At 34.8% G+C, this 19188-nt stretch overlaps 1 protein-coding gene across 3 annotated transcripts; it reads right to left on the bottom strand.

Moving 5' to 3' along the window:
• Positions 1-222: 222 nt before the first annotated feature.
• Positions 223-18063, bottom strand: LOC122711356 (guanine nucleotide-binding protein G(I)/G(S)/G(T) subunit beta-1). 3 transcript variants are annotated; one of them, XM_043930075.1, is made up of 8 exons: positions 17598-18063; positions 16009-16164; positions 7863-8350; positions 5718-5863; positions 5322-5615; positions 4829-5030; positions 4478-4694; positions 223-4198 (listed from the first exon to the last, which is right to left on the bottom strand). In XM_043930075.1, exons 3-8 carry the CDS (start codon positions 7920-7922, stop codon positions 4092-4094), a joined length of 1026 nt encoding a protein of 341 aa, XP_043786010.1. In that variant the 5' UTR covers positions 7923-8350; positions 16009-16164; positions 17598-18063; the 3' UTR covers positions 223-4091. The 3 variants fall into 3 exon arrangements, with proteins under 3 accessions (XP_043786010.1, XP_043786009.1, XP_043786011.1); XM_043930074.1 differs by lacking the exon at positions 16009-16164; XM_043930076.1 differs by lacking the exons at positions 16009-16164; positions 17598-18063 and adding an exon at positions 9646-10280.
• Positions 18064-19188: the final 1125 nt, after the last annotated feature.

Raw genomic sequence — 19188 nt, 5'->3', positions numbered from 1 at the left:
AGAGAGAGAGAGAGAGAGAGAAAAAAAATCATGTTCACGAGAGGTCGGGGTGATAACGAAGAAAAAAAGAAAACGAACAGTATAAAAAAATAACCAAAACGCCACGTTTCATTTTTTCCAAGTACTTTTATTCACCTTATTACTCTTACGACTTCAGAAAGAAAAAAAAAAAAATTCCCAATTCCTTTTCTTGTTCTCTTTCTTTTCTTTTCTTTTCTTTTCTTTTCTTTTCTTTTTTTTTTTTTCTTTTTCTTTTTCACGCTGTTGTTCCTGATGATGTCACAATCGATCCGTCATATTATTATCGCGATATTTTTTTTTTTTTTTTTCTTTTTTCCTGTGCACTCGACTAATCAAAATCAACACTCGCATTCTTATCCGCGGACAATGAGAACTATCGAAAACGAAAATGATAAAGAAGAAACGAAACGGGTAACAAACTGTTCCATTTACACAAAACGTTATGTGTTTCTGTTTTTCCTTCCATTTGAGATTGGATATATTGTTGCGCGTGCCGTTACTATGACTAGAGACTTAATAAATCATTAATTTTGTATACTATATACTCGTCGATAGTGTGTGTGTATGTGTGCGTGTATGTGTGTCTGTGTATATATATATATATATGTATATACATATATATATATATAGTATATTTTTTTTTGTATACAAAGAATAAGAAACCATATTGCTTCGGTGGCTCGAGGCTTCGAAATACAAAAACGAGAAACTTTCTCCGAGAGGCCACGGAATTGCGAAAAATACAAAAAGCACAGATCTTATGTTTCCATTTTTAGCCTTTTTCTTTTTTTTTTTCTTTTTCTCGTTAAATATTTAAGTACCCTTCTTCCTTCATTTTGAACGCCGCCGTTTCGCAATGCTAGATACGAAGAGACAATGAGAATTAGATTCTTCGTTTCAATTAAAAATGGTATTCCTGTGCATCATTTCGAAATTTCATTGAAAATAATCGAAAATATTGAAGGAAGAAGGCCTTCGTCTCGTATTGGCGCGGAGGAAAGATCGTTTTTTTTTTTTTTTTTTTAATATCTTGTTATCATTATATTATTATTATTATTTTTTTTTTTTGCCTAATTGGTCGCTAGAGGATATGGAGGCGTGTGACATAAGCGCGATTAGTCGAAAAGAGTGATATCAAAAAACTGATTTCGAACGTTATTGTTCAAGAAATTATCTCTTATTTATCTTTTCGTAACGCAATGTAGAATAACGTCTTTAGAAACTCGTCAAATATTTCTTAATAGTCCCTTTAACAGTTTTTTAATCGGATTACACTTGTACTTGTTCTGTTAGGAAAACAATTGGTGGTTTTCGCATTCCGGAAGCCACGCTTCTCCTGCTCGATCAGCCGTCTTTTTCCCTCTCTAATTGATGATCTCAATAGGAACTAACAGCGGTTCAAATATATATATATATATGTATTTAAAACAATTTAAAACATTGAATTACGTAAGATCGTAACAAACGATAATACTTTTACATAACGTTCTCCTTGATCGAATATCGTGAGAATATTAAATGCAAACAAGAATGCAATAAAATATAACGCAAAAATAGAACAATGTTGCGAGAAAACAAATAGATGTGGCAGCGTGGTCGCCGGAAAGCGATTGGACCGTAATCCCGCGGTACTGAACAAGTAGATTCACCATTATCTTCTTAGATACTTATATATTAAATATTAATATTATTATAAATTACAATCATCATTAATATTAATATTAAACATTATCATTAATATTATTACTTTAAATGCATATACAGTTTAAACATGTAATTTCTTCGATAAAAACAGGACAGAGAATAGAGGTGAAATGGAAAGGAGGAACGCAAGGTATGAATAGCGAATGAAAAGAAAGAGGGACGATACAGGGTATAGATAGATAGATAGAAAGCGAAAAGGATACATTAAAAAAAGAGAGGAATCGAAGAATAATAATGAAGTCGAAGAAAAGAAAGAACGACGAGGGTGAGAGAGAGAGTTTGATCTTGCGGCCCGTGGCGTCGATCCGTGATTCTTTGGGTCCTATTTCAAAGGAACTTATAGGATAACTGTTTCGAGAATACGTGTCTTTCTCACACGTTACGAGGATTCTTCGATACAGGATCGACATAACAGAGAAAGATAAATGGGACTCTTGCTTTGGCGAGAGTTAGGAGGAACTCTTCTCGGTCTCGCTGTTTTCTAATTGAAGAAACAGAGGATAGAGGCGAACTACGAACTAAATACACGTTACATTTAAATATCCCTTCTGTTCATACTTTATACTGGCTCCTCGCGAGCGTGCATTCGAATCAGCGACGAGGCGAAGTACGTTTTCTTTTGCTCATCTTATTTATATCGTGTTGTTAATCGTTTTTTTTTTTTATTTATTTATTTCCTTTGATATTTCGACAATTCAAATTTCGATGAAAGGTAAATCGAAGGAATAACTTAGAAATATCTTTTTTTTTTTTTTTATATTTATGTGAATTTTGATTCGCAACGAGTTCTCTTCGAGATTTTACGAGTATTCTTGCATCTGAATTCGTTCACTCTCTAACAATCTCTGTAACTCGAACATTCACTCACAATTTCAAGCAAAGAGAAGAAAAAAAGGGACACAAGAATGTATATACGTAAGATGGTCTATGGTAGATATCTATACAAAATAAATAAAGAATAAATCTATAAAAATTACAGATATTAATGTAAACTCGACGATTATAGTCACAAAAGATGATGCAATCTTTGCGAATCTTTTTTTTTTCCCTTCTCCTTATCTAGCCATCTTTTAAGAAGGTAAAAAAAAAAAAAAAAAAAAAATTGACGATAAAAGAGGAATTTAAAATCGAAATTTAAACGTAAAAAGGAAAGGGGAGAAAACGAAAAGAAGAGAGAAAATATGATCGGAGATAGTGACTTATATGTCGGGACTCGTGGATGACCCACTATGTACTTAATAGCAGATGCTTTTTGTTTGCGGTACTTCGCGTTTTGTGTGCAGATGTATGTATGTAGTTTTCTATGTACGTATTAATACACGTGCGTACGGTGTGCGTGTAGGTTGAATGCAATATGCGAGATTATCGTAATCTTGGCTGCTCGTCGACATACGTATATATATAATATATATATGTATATATAGTTTTCACGATCATGTTTACTTTTATGCCGTGCACGAGCGACCATTTTTCCTTCTTTTTTTCATATCGTGTTCTCGCCTGGTACGACTTGCTTCGTGCGTGTCGAAAAAAAAAAAAAATGTAAAATCAACCGCCGGAGCAGCCATGTCGGCGCTTCATCGGCAGTGAACGCTCGGAACCTTTTTTCTTTTTTTTTTTTTTTTTTTTTTTTCTTATTCATAATAATAAAACGCTTCCAGCGACGTAGACCTCGGATGAGGAGTGTCGGGAATCGATTCTTTATTTCAACCTTCGAATTCGGGAAGATCTTCGAGAAGATGCTATCAAGATATATANGCTATCAATATATATATATATATCAACAGCACGTACTCTTCGAAATTGCCAAATAGTCCTTGAGAAAGGGGAGGAGAGAAAGGAAGTAACGCGCACGACATCGAAGAGATATGGCTGTCAGCCTTGGTGCTGCTCTCCGTTCTGTCGTTCTTCCTTTCGCCACGCTTCTTTCTCGATTATCATCATCATCATCATCATCATCATCATCATCATCATCAGTCGTACGTTCGAATATATCGAACAAACGGTATATCCATATACTAGAAGCGCTGATATTCATGAGTGATTTTATCGCCGACTTTGCCACGTCGCCAGGTTAAATCGACGACGCGTTTCCGGTAGTCCTTTTTACCACCACAACCCAAAACGTTCTTAAATTCGCTGCCGCTACTGCTGCTACTACCGTGGGTCTTTTTACTGTTGTTGTCTAACGGATGTCCAAACTTTCTGATCAACGTCAACTCCGGTGAACCGGGCGAATAATTCGCCTCCGTTGAGGACACGGACACGCCGACTTCGGTGGCCAAGTGGTGGTACTTGATGCTTATGCTGTATGCTGATTGGCTGTAGTTGGTTCTGTGGAGGAACGTCTTGGGATTAACCCCAAGTTAGTTCCAAATACGCAAAAATGAGTCCCATGAGCCCGTCCCTACTGCCATACCATCCTCCGTAACGCCGAGGCAAGACACACGATTATCGTGACCGGCAAGAATTCCTGTAAAATAAAAGAAAGGATTTTGAAACAGCTCACTTTTTTGCCGTATTTTTCTATATGATAACGTAAGAAATACTTCATTCATCGATATTTCGAATAAAAATACTGCATATTAAAAATAATGTTAATCAGTATCATTTCTTGTATCGATTAAAAAGATTAAAAAGATAAAAGATAAGAATAGAGAAAAAGAAAATAAATTAAAAAGAGAAGGGCTTAAAATAAAGTTTCTCTTCTCTTCTAAAAGGCAATCTTTGATATCGAATAAAAATAACGTACCGGCTCGTTCGGCCTTCATGGAATCCCAAACGTTGCAGTTAAAATCGTCGTAGCCGGCCAGCAATAATCTACCGCTCTTGCTGAACGCTACGCTAGTGATACCGCAGATAATATTGTCGTGACTATACATCGCCAGTTCTTGATCTGCCCTAATATCGAAAAGTCTGCACGTTGCATCGTCTGAACCCGTCGCGAAAGCGTATCCATTCGGGAAGAACTGAATAATAAAATGAAATTTCCATTAAAATCACTGATTTTCCTTTCTCGTGTGAACGGATTGCGTGTCGAATTCTTCTATACGCAAAGAGAAAAATTATCTAGAAGATTGATATTTTAAAAAATAAAATTTACCGTAACAGCGTTTATATCGCTCTCATGGCCTGGGAAAGTTTGTTTGCAAGTTCCTTCACGAATGTCCCATAATTTTGCACTAGCATCACACGCACCAGATACGAATGTGCGTGTGTCAGGAGCCAAAGACAGGGACATAACATCACCCGTGTGTCCAATAAAGGAGGTACATTGTTGACCAGTTTCTATATCCCACAGGGCACTGATCAAAAAGAAAAAAAGAAAGAAACATAATATTTTGACACAATCCACATATTTTTACACACTATATAATTACCGATCAGAAAATGAGAACTGGAAACAATAAGGGAAAGGATGGAAAGGCTGGGACATCTTTTTATTTTATATTCATTTTTAAGTCATCTTCCTAAACGAAATAAATCCATGTTCAGCGGGATTGTTATGCAAATAAGTAGTAAGGTGCCAATTAGAAATGATTTAGATCAACGATTAGATGAAAATTATAAATATAATAAAAATAAATGTTCCTTACCAAGTCATATCGCCAGAACTAGTGACAATTTGGTTGTCGTCATAAAATCGACAGCAAGACAAGTACCCAGTGTGACCTGGGAGTTCTCTGCTAACTCTTACATTTCCTTCCCTAGTTTTTAGACTATAGATGGAACAAATGTTATCCAGCCCACCGCAGGCTACGAAACTACCTGATGGTGCGTACGCACAGGTCATCACCCATGAGGAGCGCAAAGGGATTGCATGAACTTTGTTGGTGGTATAACTGTCCCAAACGATCAATTTTCCATCTTGCGATGCTGACACTAAATTTCTGTCAATTCAATGAAAATAATGTATGAACGAATATTTTTCTTTCACTTTTAACAGATAAGAAATATATTTAAAATCAAAAAATCATGCTTCCTCAAGATACCTTGAATCACTGCCCCAATGCATGGCATAAATCTTGGCTAAGTGACCACGAAGTGTGCGTCTCGTACGCATTTGTATCCGGCCGATAGGCTCCATGCCCGACGTGGCTTGGACCAACGTCGTATCGCAAGCTGCTTTTCTGGCATCCTGAAAAATAGATATAAAAAAATATATAAAAGATTCGTTCAACAAATTTTACATAGTTCAGCAAAAAAAAAAAGTTTAAAAATTATTTCTAAAACATTATTAAGTGAATATATTTTAAATCACTTAATTTGCCTTACATCAAAAAATTTTGTTCAAATCCAATTGACAAAACGTCAAATGTCGCAATTGAACACGCCAACAAGCTAATTTAAAAAATTCTAATAAATTTCAAAAAACCAATTCACAATCTGTAAACGGATTCTAGATTTTAAAGCTCTTCAGACTGGCCACTTCAAATGACTCAGAATGATGCATTGATGCATTCAACAAGGGAACAAGTAGAAGCATTTACTTTAAGGATCCTAATTAACATTGTTTTAAGCTGATGTAAGAAAATGACCATCTTCGATACTATTTCCAGTATTCGCGCTCGCATCGAATTATTCTCGACTGTTCAATTAAACGAGCATGAAAGAAGAGGCATGTATAAATTATGGAAATATTGTTACAGGGTATTTAAGAACGTACATTCTACGTATTACGGTCGCGTATTACCGTGCACGCCTAACGATGCGTGTAATTTCACGCACGCACGAAGAAGGGTGAAAGAGAGAAACAGGTGGTGAGGAGGAACAAGATAGAACGTGAGTAAGCGGGTAAGAGAGAAAAAGAGAGAGGTAGACCGAGCAAGAGAGAGAAGGAACGGTGGCGTATTGATCAGAGTGAAGCGACGGTTATGCCGCGCCCTACCACCACCACACGCTACATCACTACCACCTCTGACAATGAGTTTCATGTTTCCACCACCATATAAGTAGTAGAGAATTCACCGATTGTCATCGACAAGTATTTTCCAAACGGTAAGAATCGAATCAAGTTATAGATCATCTTGCGATCGACAATGATCATTCGATGATCGAATAGTTATTATAAAAAAAAAAAAAAAAAAAAAAAAAAATATGAATGATTTTTAGGAATTATATGATTCTGAAATAGATAGATTTTTTTTTTTCTTAAAAGGAAATTAAAATATATAATGTAATTAATAGTATGAATGGAATATGCAAGAATATTTTTCGATTTTATATATTAAAATTAAAAAATATGATTAACGTGTGATTCAATTTCGATTAAGTTTCGAGCAAATAAAGTTGACGATCTTAAACTATTCTTTATAAGTATTATAAGTAATAAAATCGAATATTGATTTTTAAAATTTAAAAGAAATTAGAAATATAATTGAAATATAAATGAAATAGAATAATAAGAAAGGAGTATTGTTTTAATAAACAATAATTTGTGATTTTTTCAATCGTCTAAGATTGGATAAAATAAAGAATAAAAAATTACTGGCTCGTTAGGGAGAGAATAAGGGTCAGTTGTTTAATGCCAAGTGCACTTCGAGCTGAAAGACGCCCTAGACTTTTTTTTTTATTAAGACAATGCATCGCTGTTGCATGTAGAACTGTTGCTTTGTCCTCAATGTTTTAGAAATTGCCGGTAAACAAGGAGAATATACGAAATGCTACAATTTTAATTAGTTTATCTAGTCCATAGTCTAAGAGATTATTGAATGAATCAGTAGAAATCTCTAATTGTATAAAATATTAAATATCGAAATTAAAACGAAAAATCACCGCCCAATATTATCGCGAGAATACTATCTTTTACGGTTTATAGATAATTTATTGACAGGAAACAGTCGCGATATGAAATTCCATAGTGCTTAGTTAATACCATCAAACGAATTGATTGTGAACAAATTACATTCACTATAATCACTTTGTAACAAAATTATATACTTAAAATTATTCTTCAAGTAATCCATTAAACAAAATTATCCGCTGAAATAATTTTCATTCATCTTGTAAGTTTGGACATGGATATACATGATTAACATTGTCTTTTATCCCTGGAAATTAAGTTCGCCTTCTAAAGTTATTTAAGAAAAATTCTACATAAATTACCTATTCTCAATGGACAATGAGAATCAACTTACTCGAATGGCATTTTTCAGCTTGTCCGATTCCTGACGTAGGGATTCGAGCTCGCTGCTCATGATGCCTGTCTAATGATGCGCTAAGCGTGACTACCCGTGAAGGGTGGAAAAGGGAGGTTCTCGAGGAGGAGGTGGTACACCTCCAACAAAGCCTAAAATGTGATTTTTCAGGAATGGATTAATCCTATTTCGTATGCCTTCTTGCTCGAAGGTGATTGGGGCCCAGTGTCACGCCGTCGACGCTTTCTTCGATGGCAGATAGACGCTCTCGAATTTTCCACCACCAGGGATGGGAAAGGTTGAAAATAGAAGACGATCGAATTTCCTTCTCCAGCGGGTCGCACCAGCCTTTTCCAGTCGTTCTCTCTGATCTGTTGCTGTCGCGGCTTCCGTTTCCGCCGCTACCACCGGAACCAGAGCCAGACCACCGCTGACTCTCCCGCCCCACGCGCCAGCTTCGATACCTCCTAGCGAGACCGTTGCCACCCCTGAAAGCAGAATCACAGAAATTGCTCGTAATTGCCTCTAGAATTTTTTTTCTCTTTAAATCAAACAGCTTAGGACAAGAGTTTTTCAGAGGTTAAAGAATTGATTGACTTAAGCTTATTGGATCAAATGATGATTCATAAGAATAGATTTAAGATTAATCATTTGGATAACCAAGTAACATAAAAGAATATAAGATAAAATGGATTATTGATTTTAATAGTATTCACTTAACTTTGAGTTGAAAGATATCAAGATAATGATCAAAAGATTTCAATATTGAATAGTAATATTGAGTAAAATTCTGATATATTTATATTAATTTTATATTTTATACTATTATCAGAAGAAATACACAATCAATTTTGAATTATTCTATTTTTATTTAACCTACCTATATTTCGTGTTAATATTATAATTAATATTATTTTTTTATTTGTATATTAATAATTAGTATATATAATATTAATAATTAATAGTGTCATTAAATATTAATTGTTGAATAGTGTTCTAAATTTATGTAAATTGTTTCATCTTTTCTTTCTAAATCTAATGTTGATATTCATATTTTTATTAATATCAGAAAAAAGTTGTTTTGTGAAACATGTACGCAAAGAGCGTCGTATTACATGTTTTAGGTGCTATTTTTAACTAACGAACCAACCGTCTGGACCAAAATAATGTACCAACTTCTGGAAAATCTAAATAATTTAAAAGGGTTCATACTTCCTGTTCTATTTTCCACATATTTTCTTTGACTTCTAGTCAATCTTTAACATAACACTCATTCAATGTGAACAGCAATCTCACCAACATCTTAACTTTTTAAGCTATATTGAAATTTCGTGGCAACGAGTGTCCTTCACCTCCAAAAGGTCTCACAACCCGGGGAACCTAAGGGTTGTCGATCCAACGCAAGGTGTTCTCATTTTCCGGAACCGATAAAATCATTTGGCGCATGAGCAAACATCGTGAAACGAAATATAATACTGGATGTCTAAAAGAAAGAAAAAAAAAAAAAAAAGAAAAGAAAAAAAAGAAAAAAGAAGAAAAAACTCGTAAAAAGGAAGAAACCTTGATGAACTCTTCCTTATATCTTTAATAATCTTTAAGAATAAAAAAGAAAAGAATAAAAAAATATCTTCTAATAAATTTTTTGAAATAACTTGACTAACATTCTTTGCTATAATTCATTTTTTTCAATCACTATATCTTTAACTTAATAAAAAATGTATAAAATTTTTGCAAGATACACCAAATTATACGAAAAAGACGCATAAGATCCAGTAGCACTCACCCGCTCCGTCCGCCTTCCACTTCTGTCAGAGCGTCATGAATCCCGAACAAACATAACCTCTCTGCGTGGAAGGTTCGTGCAGAGAGTAAAGGGTGGCCTCTCTGAACCCGTTGTCTACCGCCAGATTGCGCCGTCGATGGAACGTTAGCAACTAGCAGAAGCGTCCAAGAGAAAACCGGAAGAAAGAACACTTTTCTAGCAGGAATCGAACACAGGTACGCACACGCACAAGAAGCGGTCAAATGCGGCCATTGGTGGTGCTAGCTTTCTTTTCATGCCGCGTTCACAGAACCGTGGAAGCGACGAATCGATGAAGAGTCGTGGCTCGCCCCACTAGTCTATCTCTCTCTTTCACTCACGCGCTTTCACCCTCTCCTTTTCTCCCTTAAACTTCTCCCTCTATCGTTCGCTATCCCACACTATCCTTCTTCGTCTGTTGTATGCACGCTCGGTAAAAGAGCACATACACGAATATGTATCTTCAATGTGTATCTTCCTGAATGATTCGAAAACTGGATAAAAAGCTTGAGATTTGTATAAAGAGAAGATTGGAGATACAATGAAAACTGGACACAAACTTCGAGACACAGTTTCGAACCACACCCAGGGAGGACGTGGTTTCGAGAGAAGACCGCCTGGGCAGATGAAACGGACAGAGGGAAGGGATGAGCGACGCTGGCGCCACGGCGCCCGTATACCGACTGACTACCGGCGTCGCCACGACGCCATTGTCGGTCGTGTGACAGGTTGCCGTTGGCGGTAGCATGTTCAGAGATTGTATTAATCGCTGTTTAACACGATCCTAGAAAAGACTTGGTTGTGATCGATTCGAACAGGGAGGGATTAACATGGTTAGTTTCTTGGAAAATAAATGCAGAATCGAAGGTATATGTTCTAAATATTTGGTCATCTTGGTCTTCCAGATAACCCTGGAACTATTTTAAGAAATATACATTTGCTAGCATTCAGGAAATTATATAGGTTTGTTATTTGAAAATTTCGCTGAATCATAGAAATGAATATTTTTATTTCCTTATTTTATATATCTAATAGTAGAACTTTTTTTTCTGATTAATCATTTTTTGCTGATATTTTTGTTAATTGTGTAATATACTATTGAATTTTCTGTAAAATTAAATTTTATTTATAATCGTATGATTTTTTTTAATCAAAATTATAAGATATAATATCATTTTATTTCGGATTATATTAAATCTTGGAAGATATACGAGAAACTTTCGTTGCCAAACAAAATTAGATAGCAAGCAATTTGAAATGTTATCTAGTATTCGAAGTATCATTGGTCCTTGTAGTACGCCAAGTGCTATAATATTCTATTAATCTTCGAGAAGTTGATATTACGTGTCGACCATTGCCTACGAACGATAGAATAAAATACTTAATACTATATACGAAACGATATATATATATAATCACATCTATATTATCGCAAAGTTGCAACTACGTTACACAATTCTAATAATCTTCATGCAACTAGAACAGATCGCAGTAAGAATGCTTAATTAACGATCCAGAACATCTTTGTTAAATGCAACAGAGAAAACCTCAAGTCTATCACGTTCGACCTATATTCCTCTTAATCTTATCAAGGAATAAGCAACCAACATTTTTCTCTATACTGTAATATCCGTATGGATCGTCTGGCTTTGTCATTCTTCAGACATTCAACTCATCGGTGGGGGAGGTTGGTTAGACCTATCTAACAGAAGAGTTTTCTATCATAGGGATCCCCAGGCCTTTCTACATGCGTTCCCGGATGCACGAATGGGAGCAACAGTTGAACCACGCGGGTCAACGTCCAATACGATCTCTCTTTCTCTCTCTCTCTCTCTCTCTCTCTCCCATCTGCTTCGTCTCGGCTGTATACAACCGCGAGGCTGCCAAGTACCTCACACCAAGCGTGCACTTCGACCAAGTCCCTGGCACGGCCCAACGGTTTTTACAACGGACGAAAAAGAATGGGAGAAGCCACGAAAAGATCTAACTGAACGACGACGTGCAACGTGTGTCGACGATCGTCGTTGGGACGCCTGTTGGCATTGCACCTGCCAAGAGTTCGTTCCAATGAATGCTCGCCACTACCTTTATTTCCAGTACACATAGCAGTGTTTATTTATTCGTCGTTCCTCAACTACGGAGAAGAATTATTTCTGCCAAAAGAATCGTACACAGGCGTCGTGAAAATATTTGATTTCCGATATTGCATTTGTTGTTCCTCTACTTGTTTCTTCCTTGAAAGAAGAGGAAAGTTGCACGAGATTTTTCTAAAGATTATGTCAATGTCCTCGAGATGAAAAGTATTTTTCTCATAGAAGAAAAGAAAGAAAATATATAATTTTTTTTTTTAGGAAATTTTAAATTAATCTTTTGAAGATAAAAGTTGTTTCGTTATATAATTTAGAAATTATAACGAAAGGAGAATGGTTACATGTGAAATGGTTACGATAAAATAGATACTAAGGATATTAATTACAAACTATTCTTAGATAAAGAGGCTTCGTTACCGCGGAACTGGCTCTGTCTACGGAATGATATTGTGGTATTACAGCTGATGACTGTAATTCACATCAGCATGACCTACTTTTCGAACGCGTAGAATCGAGGAGGATCAGTTTGCAGCCAGGCAAAAGTGGCTGGCTGACTTTTAGTCACGTTAATAAACTTCTTATCAATTTGAACAAGACCGGAAAAAACAAAAGTCACGAATTGTTTCGAATTCTCACGAACGATTAAAGTAACGATATTCGCCTCCTCAAATTACGGCGACCTTTGTCACGTGTGCTAAACACGAAATATGAACAGGAATATTTTTTCACCCGAGTTCTCAATTTTTAGCACAATGTCTTAGAATAGTACGTGCATAAAGAACACGTTGGTTTAAAATAAATTGTGACGCAAGTCGATCGATCTATCAATCAATCTTCAAACAGGTATCGCCAAAGAGGAACTTGTTCGTTTTCTTTTGACGGTCGATTTCCCCTTAAAAGCTCCGAACAGACGTAGACAATGATCGAACGTAATCACGGAACGTTTAATTCATGGTTATCGAATATTGATTAAAAGCGTTTAATGCACTTTTGTTACGAACGTACACAAACACAATGAAAGTTCGATTATTAGGGAAAGTATCCTCGCTATTATCATCAATTATTGTAGGTAAAGAATAGAAGATAAGTTCGATTACCACCAGCCTATGAACAATTCATAATGATTGTAATATATATATATATATATATATATATTTAAACTATTTTTAGCCATTTATAGACACATGCTTTTTTCCAACTTGGTTGAAGTACCGTCAATTGTACCAGGTGTATGAAGCAAAAGTGTAAATTATGGATTTACTTTAATAAAAGAAATCTTGAAACCTTCAATCGTATACCCCCAGTATACCCTACTTTGTAAAGGCGAAGAAGGGATACCTGATGGAGGGTATTTTTTACATGATTCGATCGATTCCTTTTCTTAGGGAAAATATTGTCCCAAATCTATATGTATATTTGGATCTTTATAAGCAGATGTATATCTACGAAAAATCCTTATGGTCGGTACACAACCGCAGAGTAACGAGCTATGAAAAATTCGTGTATTTCTCATAGGTTACAGACTATAGAGTGGTTCGACGTTGAAATAGTAAAACGAGAAAATGTATACGGAGCAATTGAACGAGATAAAGCAAGATGAGAGATATGATGCAGAGAATCTAGCAGCAGGTGAATGACGTCAAAATGCGAACCGTGACGTCAGAAAGTAACCTGAATATGGGATTCCTCGTGTCAAGATTTTTCGTTCATTTCTAACCTTGGTCTTTGCCCGGATTAATTAAATTTTTGATGAATTCATTTTGATGTTTCATTCCTTTAAGGATATCATATAAGACATTTAATTCTGCTTTTTAGTTTTAATTCAAGCATGATTCCATAAGATATTCCAAAGAATATTTTTATGAATGAATATATTCTTAAACTTGTTCAAACTTGATCGCTTTTCTTCTGAAAAAGAAAGAAGAGAGATATTATTTAATCTTTAAAATTGATTCAATTGATTTTGATGAAAATATGAAATTGTATTTTTTCATTAAACTTATATAACTTGAACGATAACGAGCTAATATCTTGGAGAGGTTATAAAAATATCTATAAAAATATTTATATGAACATGAAAGATTGAATTTCCATGAAACTGTATCATGGGAATGCAAATATGTGTTAAGAAATTAAGCTGCAAACAGATCGTTTCGCTATTTTTACGGACCACTGTGACGTCAGAAGAAGATAGGAGAGCAAAGCGGGAATTTGAATGTTTGGATTATCCAAGAATCCAGAAGGCTCGTGGACCAGTTTAAAGGAAATTGGGCTGTTGTAAAGACAAACAGGTTTGTTTGTCCTCTCTAATCTGGTTATTATCATCGACACTCAATTCAATCCTTGCATCCAATTGAAAACTCTGTAACTTAAAAAAAAAAAAAGAATCGTTCTTACATCCAATTCACTCACTTTTCTACTTTATCTATGAATCCCTTCGCTAATTTACAACAAAGCATACGCTAGCGATGAAAAAATAGAGAAATTTAACGATTGTTAACGAATTTCAGGAACTGATTTGATTTCAAAACTCTTGTAGATTGAAGGAAAGGCTTTTAAAATCAGCAACCCTTCTTTCGATTACTTTTCACTGATTCGTCCATTAAACGTGCAGAAAGAACAATTCATGACGGACGAGGAGAACGTGTAACAGGACGTGACCCCGCAATGAAGTGGGGTCGGAGGGGGTTGGAGGGTGCCAGGAAAGAAGGGAATTCGCTAGTTGTGTACGTCATTGGCATTACTTTCGCATTGAGTAAGTACTTGACGACCTACTAACCGTCCTACGAAACGTGATCCTCATTAATTCTTTTGTATCCGTCGACGAGACATCTCGTTCACTTATTTTTTAATATTTAAAAGTGAATGTCGTTAAGAAAAAAAAAAAAAAAAAGAAAAAGAATTATTTTCTAAAATTTAAGACATTTGACGTTTAATATTATTCATTACTTTTTATCTTGTGGCGCGATGTTGATAATGCATTATTCATAGAAGATATCTTGCGGTTTGTTTTTCAATATTTACAACTGAATATTATTTTATATATAAGAAAAAATGAAGAAAAAGAATAGTGACAATATTCTTATATTCTAGAATGTAACATATACATTATATTTTTCTTGAAAATACTAATCGTTCTTATGAATGCATGCTCTGACTTAACTCCTACTATTCTTACGTTTAAAGTACGCATTTACTAGATAACTTTATTTATAAATCCATTAGCAAATTCCAGACGAAAAGCACTATTTATTCCTTTTTCTTTTTTACTATTACAGAGCCACTAAAAATTTATTTTTAAAGATTCTACGAATGAGATATTTCGTAAATTCATTTTAATCTCGGATCTTTGATAAAATATCTCGCAATTGAACAGCAAAATACGCAAAACATCTAATACAAATAAATGTGAAAGAGTTTGAAAATTATTAAAAGAATATTTCGGATTTTATATGCCCTCTTATCTCGTCAGGATTTGACACGAAAGATAAGCATTATTTCCATGTGTTGAATTTACACTAAACAGTTTATCTCTGTTTAGAATGGAAATAAAATCTTTTTGGAAAAATACAGCAATTAAACTCGTAATATTCTCCAGATGGAGTTTTATTCGAAGCAAATGATCGTGATATATAGATACCATGATGCATAGACATCAATCATAAATATTTACATAGCATTCTCGCGATTTTTTATCTATCGGGTAAGCGAATCATTTGTAGTCGAATATAATCAACTTTTTCTCGATCGAAAGTGTAAAAGATCGATAACAGATATTATCGACGTCGTATTTCACAAGTGAAACACTGTCAATTGAGCCAAAGACACCACTTGTCTTCGAGACTGCGACGACTTTATATTTCGAACCAATTAAAGACGATTAAGATAGCTGCTGCAGCAATTGGTCGGCCAATCGCGGCGCAGTCTTTGCTGTACTGTGGCTTACGTCCCTTTTTTTTCTTTTTTCCTTTTTCTTAGTTCGTTAGTATATGAGTCAACACCGTTTAATCAAAAGTTTGCAGAGAATATCAACCGTTTCCCTGTACAGCTACTCTCTCTTTTCTTCCGAGAAATTATCCAGGCAATTAGTGTTCCTTCTTTATCAAAGAGACCGTGTCCAAACAGTTGCAACGAGATAATGTTAATTTGATAAACTGATACCACTCTATGAAAGAATTATCACCTCGTTTGAGAAACAAAAACAATTAGAATAACATCGAAAGGAATTCACAAGTTTGAAAAGAAAATTCCTGACCTGATATCGCTCTCTTTCCAAACGGAGCATGTTATAGTAAACGATAGTGCAAAATTATTGGACAATAATTCAAGGTCTTCGCGTCCACCCGATTGCATTTCCTTTGTCGTTCGTTTCTCCCATGTGACTCATTGCTCGATGTAAATAACGTAACCTCTGAAAAGTACGGTAAAAAAAGAAAATAAAAAAGAAAAATAAAAAAAAAAAGAAGGAAAAAGAGCAACGCGACGATAACGAAGATATATTGCGTGCGATTCTGGTCGTTCGAGTCGCTTTTAAGATCGATCACCTTGAAAACGACTGGTAACGTAAATATCGCTTTCACGATTCTTAGAAACGCGACACAAGCTTCAAGGCGATGCTTGAATTAAAAACAGGTGCCTATAATTTCATTAACTCTTGTTATACCTTGTTTACATATATGTATATAAATTATAACATAAATATTATAACGTTAGAAGTTAACTCTACGATTATTATTTGAGAATTCAACTGGATGCTAATTTTCAGCCTCGAGCAATAATTAGAAAATATACTGGATGATGAAAGTGTTTTATATTTTTGGAGAACACGTGTAGTCGATGTATAAAGATATATTCGTGGTATTTTTACCTCGCGGATTCACATTTTTGCGAAAAATAAATTCGTGTTTCTAATATCGAAGAAAATTAGTTTATTTTCATGTAAACTTTATATTTAACATTACACAACATTCATTTTATTACGATTTTTACATCATAAGATAATTCATATAGATTGTTTCGTAGTCAAAGTATCAACAATAGCATATCTCAATGATTAAGTTTCGCGCCATCTTAATAATATTTTTTATATTGAAATGGGAGTAAGTAATGATTAATTTTATTTTTAATAACAAATTGAATTATTGATAAAAATTTGTAAAGATAAATAATTACGTAAATTAAATACAGTACAATACATAAATTAAATAAAGATTAAATGTAAAAAGAGAAAAAGAAATAAGATTGTGATAATTTTATACATAAAACATAAAATATTTTCATAATAAAAACAAGACGTGTATTAACAGATAATGAAATACTGACGCTTGTACCATGTAAATTAATGAGTATTGATCTCCTATGTAAATTTGTAGTAATCTCAGATATCGTTAGCTAAGCAAAAATTCTAATAATTTATCTTGCGTAATCTGGTGTTGCTTATCAAACGAGCTTTCGCTCTTATTTCTTCTATACTATGAAAAATTCTTGAACGAGGAAAGTTCGGTTTAAGCAGGAAGAATCTCATTATCGCGGGAGCCGGTACTGACTCACGTCGACAAGTCGAGAAATCTAAATTAACAACATTTTTCATGATTAAAGAAAGTTATTAAAGTTATTTCTGCATTCGAAATATTAGACGCCCAACTATACGAGAGAAACGTAACCGATGTTAAAATAACCACGATGACGGAACAGGAAAATTTGACAGCGTAGCCTAGGCGGTCGCCATGTTGGCTATTCCGATCAAGTCGAAGGGCCAGCCAGGGCCAATCGTCATAATGGTTTTCACGCTTATTCGAAATGGAAAATTACGAGTTATTGCGAAGAAATAATTTGTTATCGTACCTGGAGCTCCCTAACGGAGCCTACGGTTGCTTAAATTCCCGACTCGATATATCAGCTTTTCGTATCCACGAACAGCTCCTCACTCTCTCCCTCCTGCTGCGGCGGGCCTTCTTCCTAGCCTCGACTTCTCACATCGATGACTATGCACTTTCCTTTTCACACCTCTCCGTCTCGAACAACGTCGAGAAACAGAGCGAATGCACTCGGCGACGATGCCTTAATGATCGAAACAAGTCTGTTTCACTACGAGACTATCTCTCGCGACAACACCGCGACAGCCACTACTTTTTAAGGTTAACCGTCACTGCGTGAACTGTACCGACAAAGACGAGCACAACGTATACCGCGAGCAGTTATTACTAGTCGAATAATACGACGATCAGACGAATGTTTTCATGAATAAAAACTGTACGAAGCAAGCGGAGCTGCTGTTGCTGCTACTGCTGCTTCACGGCTCTGGCGGGCGGCAGGGCGGGGCTCCGTGCTTCGAGTTTGGTAGACCCCGTATTTCCCGAAGTCGCCGGCTCACGAAGATGCCCGAACATCAGTGGCGACCCCTTCGGCTTATTTCGTGCGCCGCCATTTTCGAACGCAACAGTGACAGGGAACACAGTTCGGTGCCATCGATACGAAGTTACGTCAATCGTAGAAAATTCAAGTTTAGAAAGTGTAAATCGTTTCTTTTTGATAATTAGTGATTATGAAAAGCTACTACTTTATAGTGTGCGTGTTTTTTTGATGAAGATGGTGATTGATACGAGAAACTGATTGAAAAATCGTTGGATGAAGTTATTCCATTGGTAAGTCACGGCATCGTATAAAATTTTCGTTCTTCGCATAAAAATTCTTTTCCCCCAATTGAAATATTAATTTAAATTAATGATCAAACGAGTATTTGAATTTGAATTTATATTTCAAAGGTGAAATTTGAATATATATATATACATATATTCCATTTATCCATAATATATATGTCTTAATATGCGATTTATTATAATTTACATTTATTATTTAAAAAATTAAATACATATAGTTTATGGAACATGGAATATTTCGATTTTAATCTTGAATTAAATTTGAAATCTGTATTAATGTATCTCGAATATCTACAATTGATCAAGACAATTCTGTGTCGATAAAACAGTGCAATGACAATATCAACAGTTGCCTTTATAAGTTAACATTGACTTTTTTACCTTTATAATTTTACCTTTGAACAAAAGATGTCAAAATGGTAGTCTTTGAAACAATATTATTGATAGATGATATCGATATTTATCGAATTTTCTTGAACGATGTTAAATAAACAACGAAAGTTGATTTTCATTTTTGACATAATCGTTTCGTCAACATAGAAAAAAAATTAAACTATATTAAATGAGATCATTGTCGACAAAAATATATGCATTAATAAAGATCTTTGCTCGAAAACTTATTATTTCAATATTCTATCATGCACAAATTATCTAGATAGTTTGCAAAATTATGACTACGAATAAAAAAGCTAATGTTTCTTTCTGAGATATCTAATTTATTTCTGTATATCTATTTTGTCAGAATACGATAGTTAGTAACGATTTATAATTAACCT

The sequence above is a fragment of the Apis laboriosa genome, unplaced genomic scaffold, assembly GCF_014066325.1.
Source record: "Apis laboriosa isolate Shangri-la unplaced genomic scaffold, ASM1406632v1 scaffold16_cov148, whole genome shotgun sequence".
In the NCBI taxonomy this organism is placed as follows: Eukaryota; Metazoa; Arthropoda; class Insecta; order Hymenoptera; family Apidae; genus Apis; species Apis laboriosa.
The sequence above is the reverse complement of the archived record's forward strand: the minus strand, read 5'-3'. Positions and strand labels throughout refer to the sequence as shown.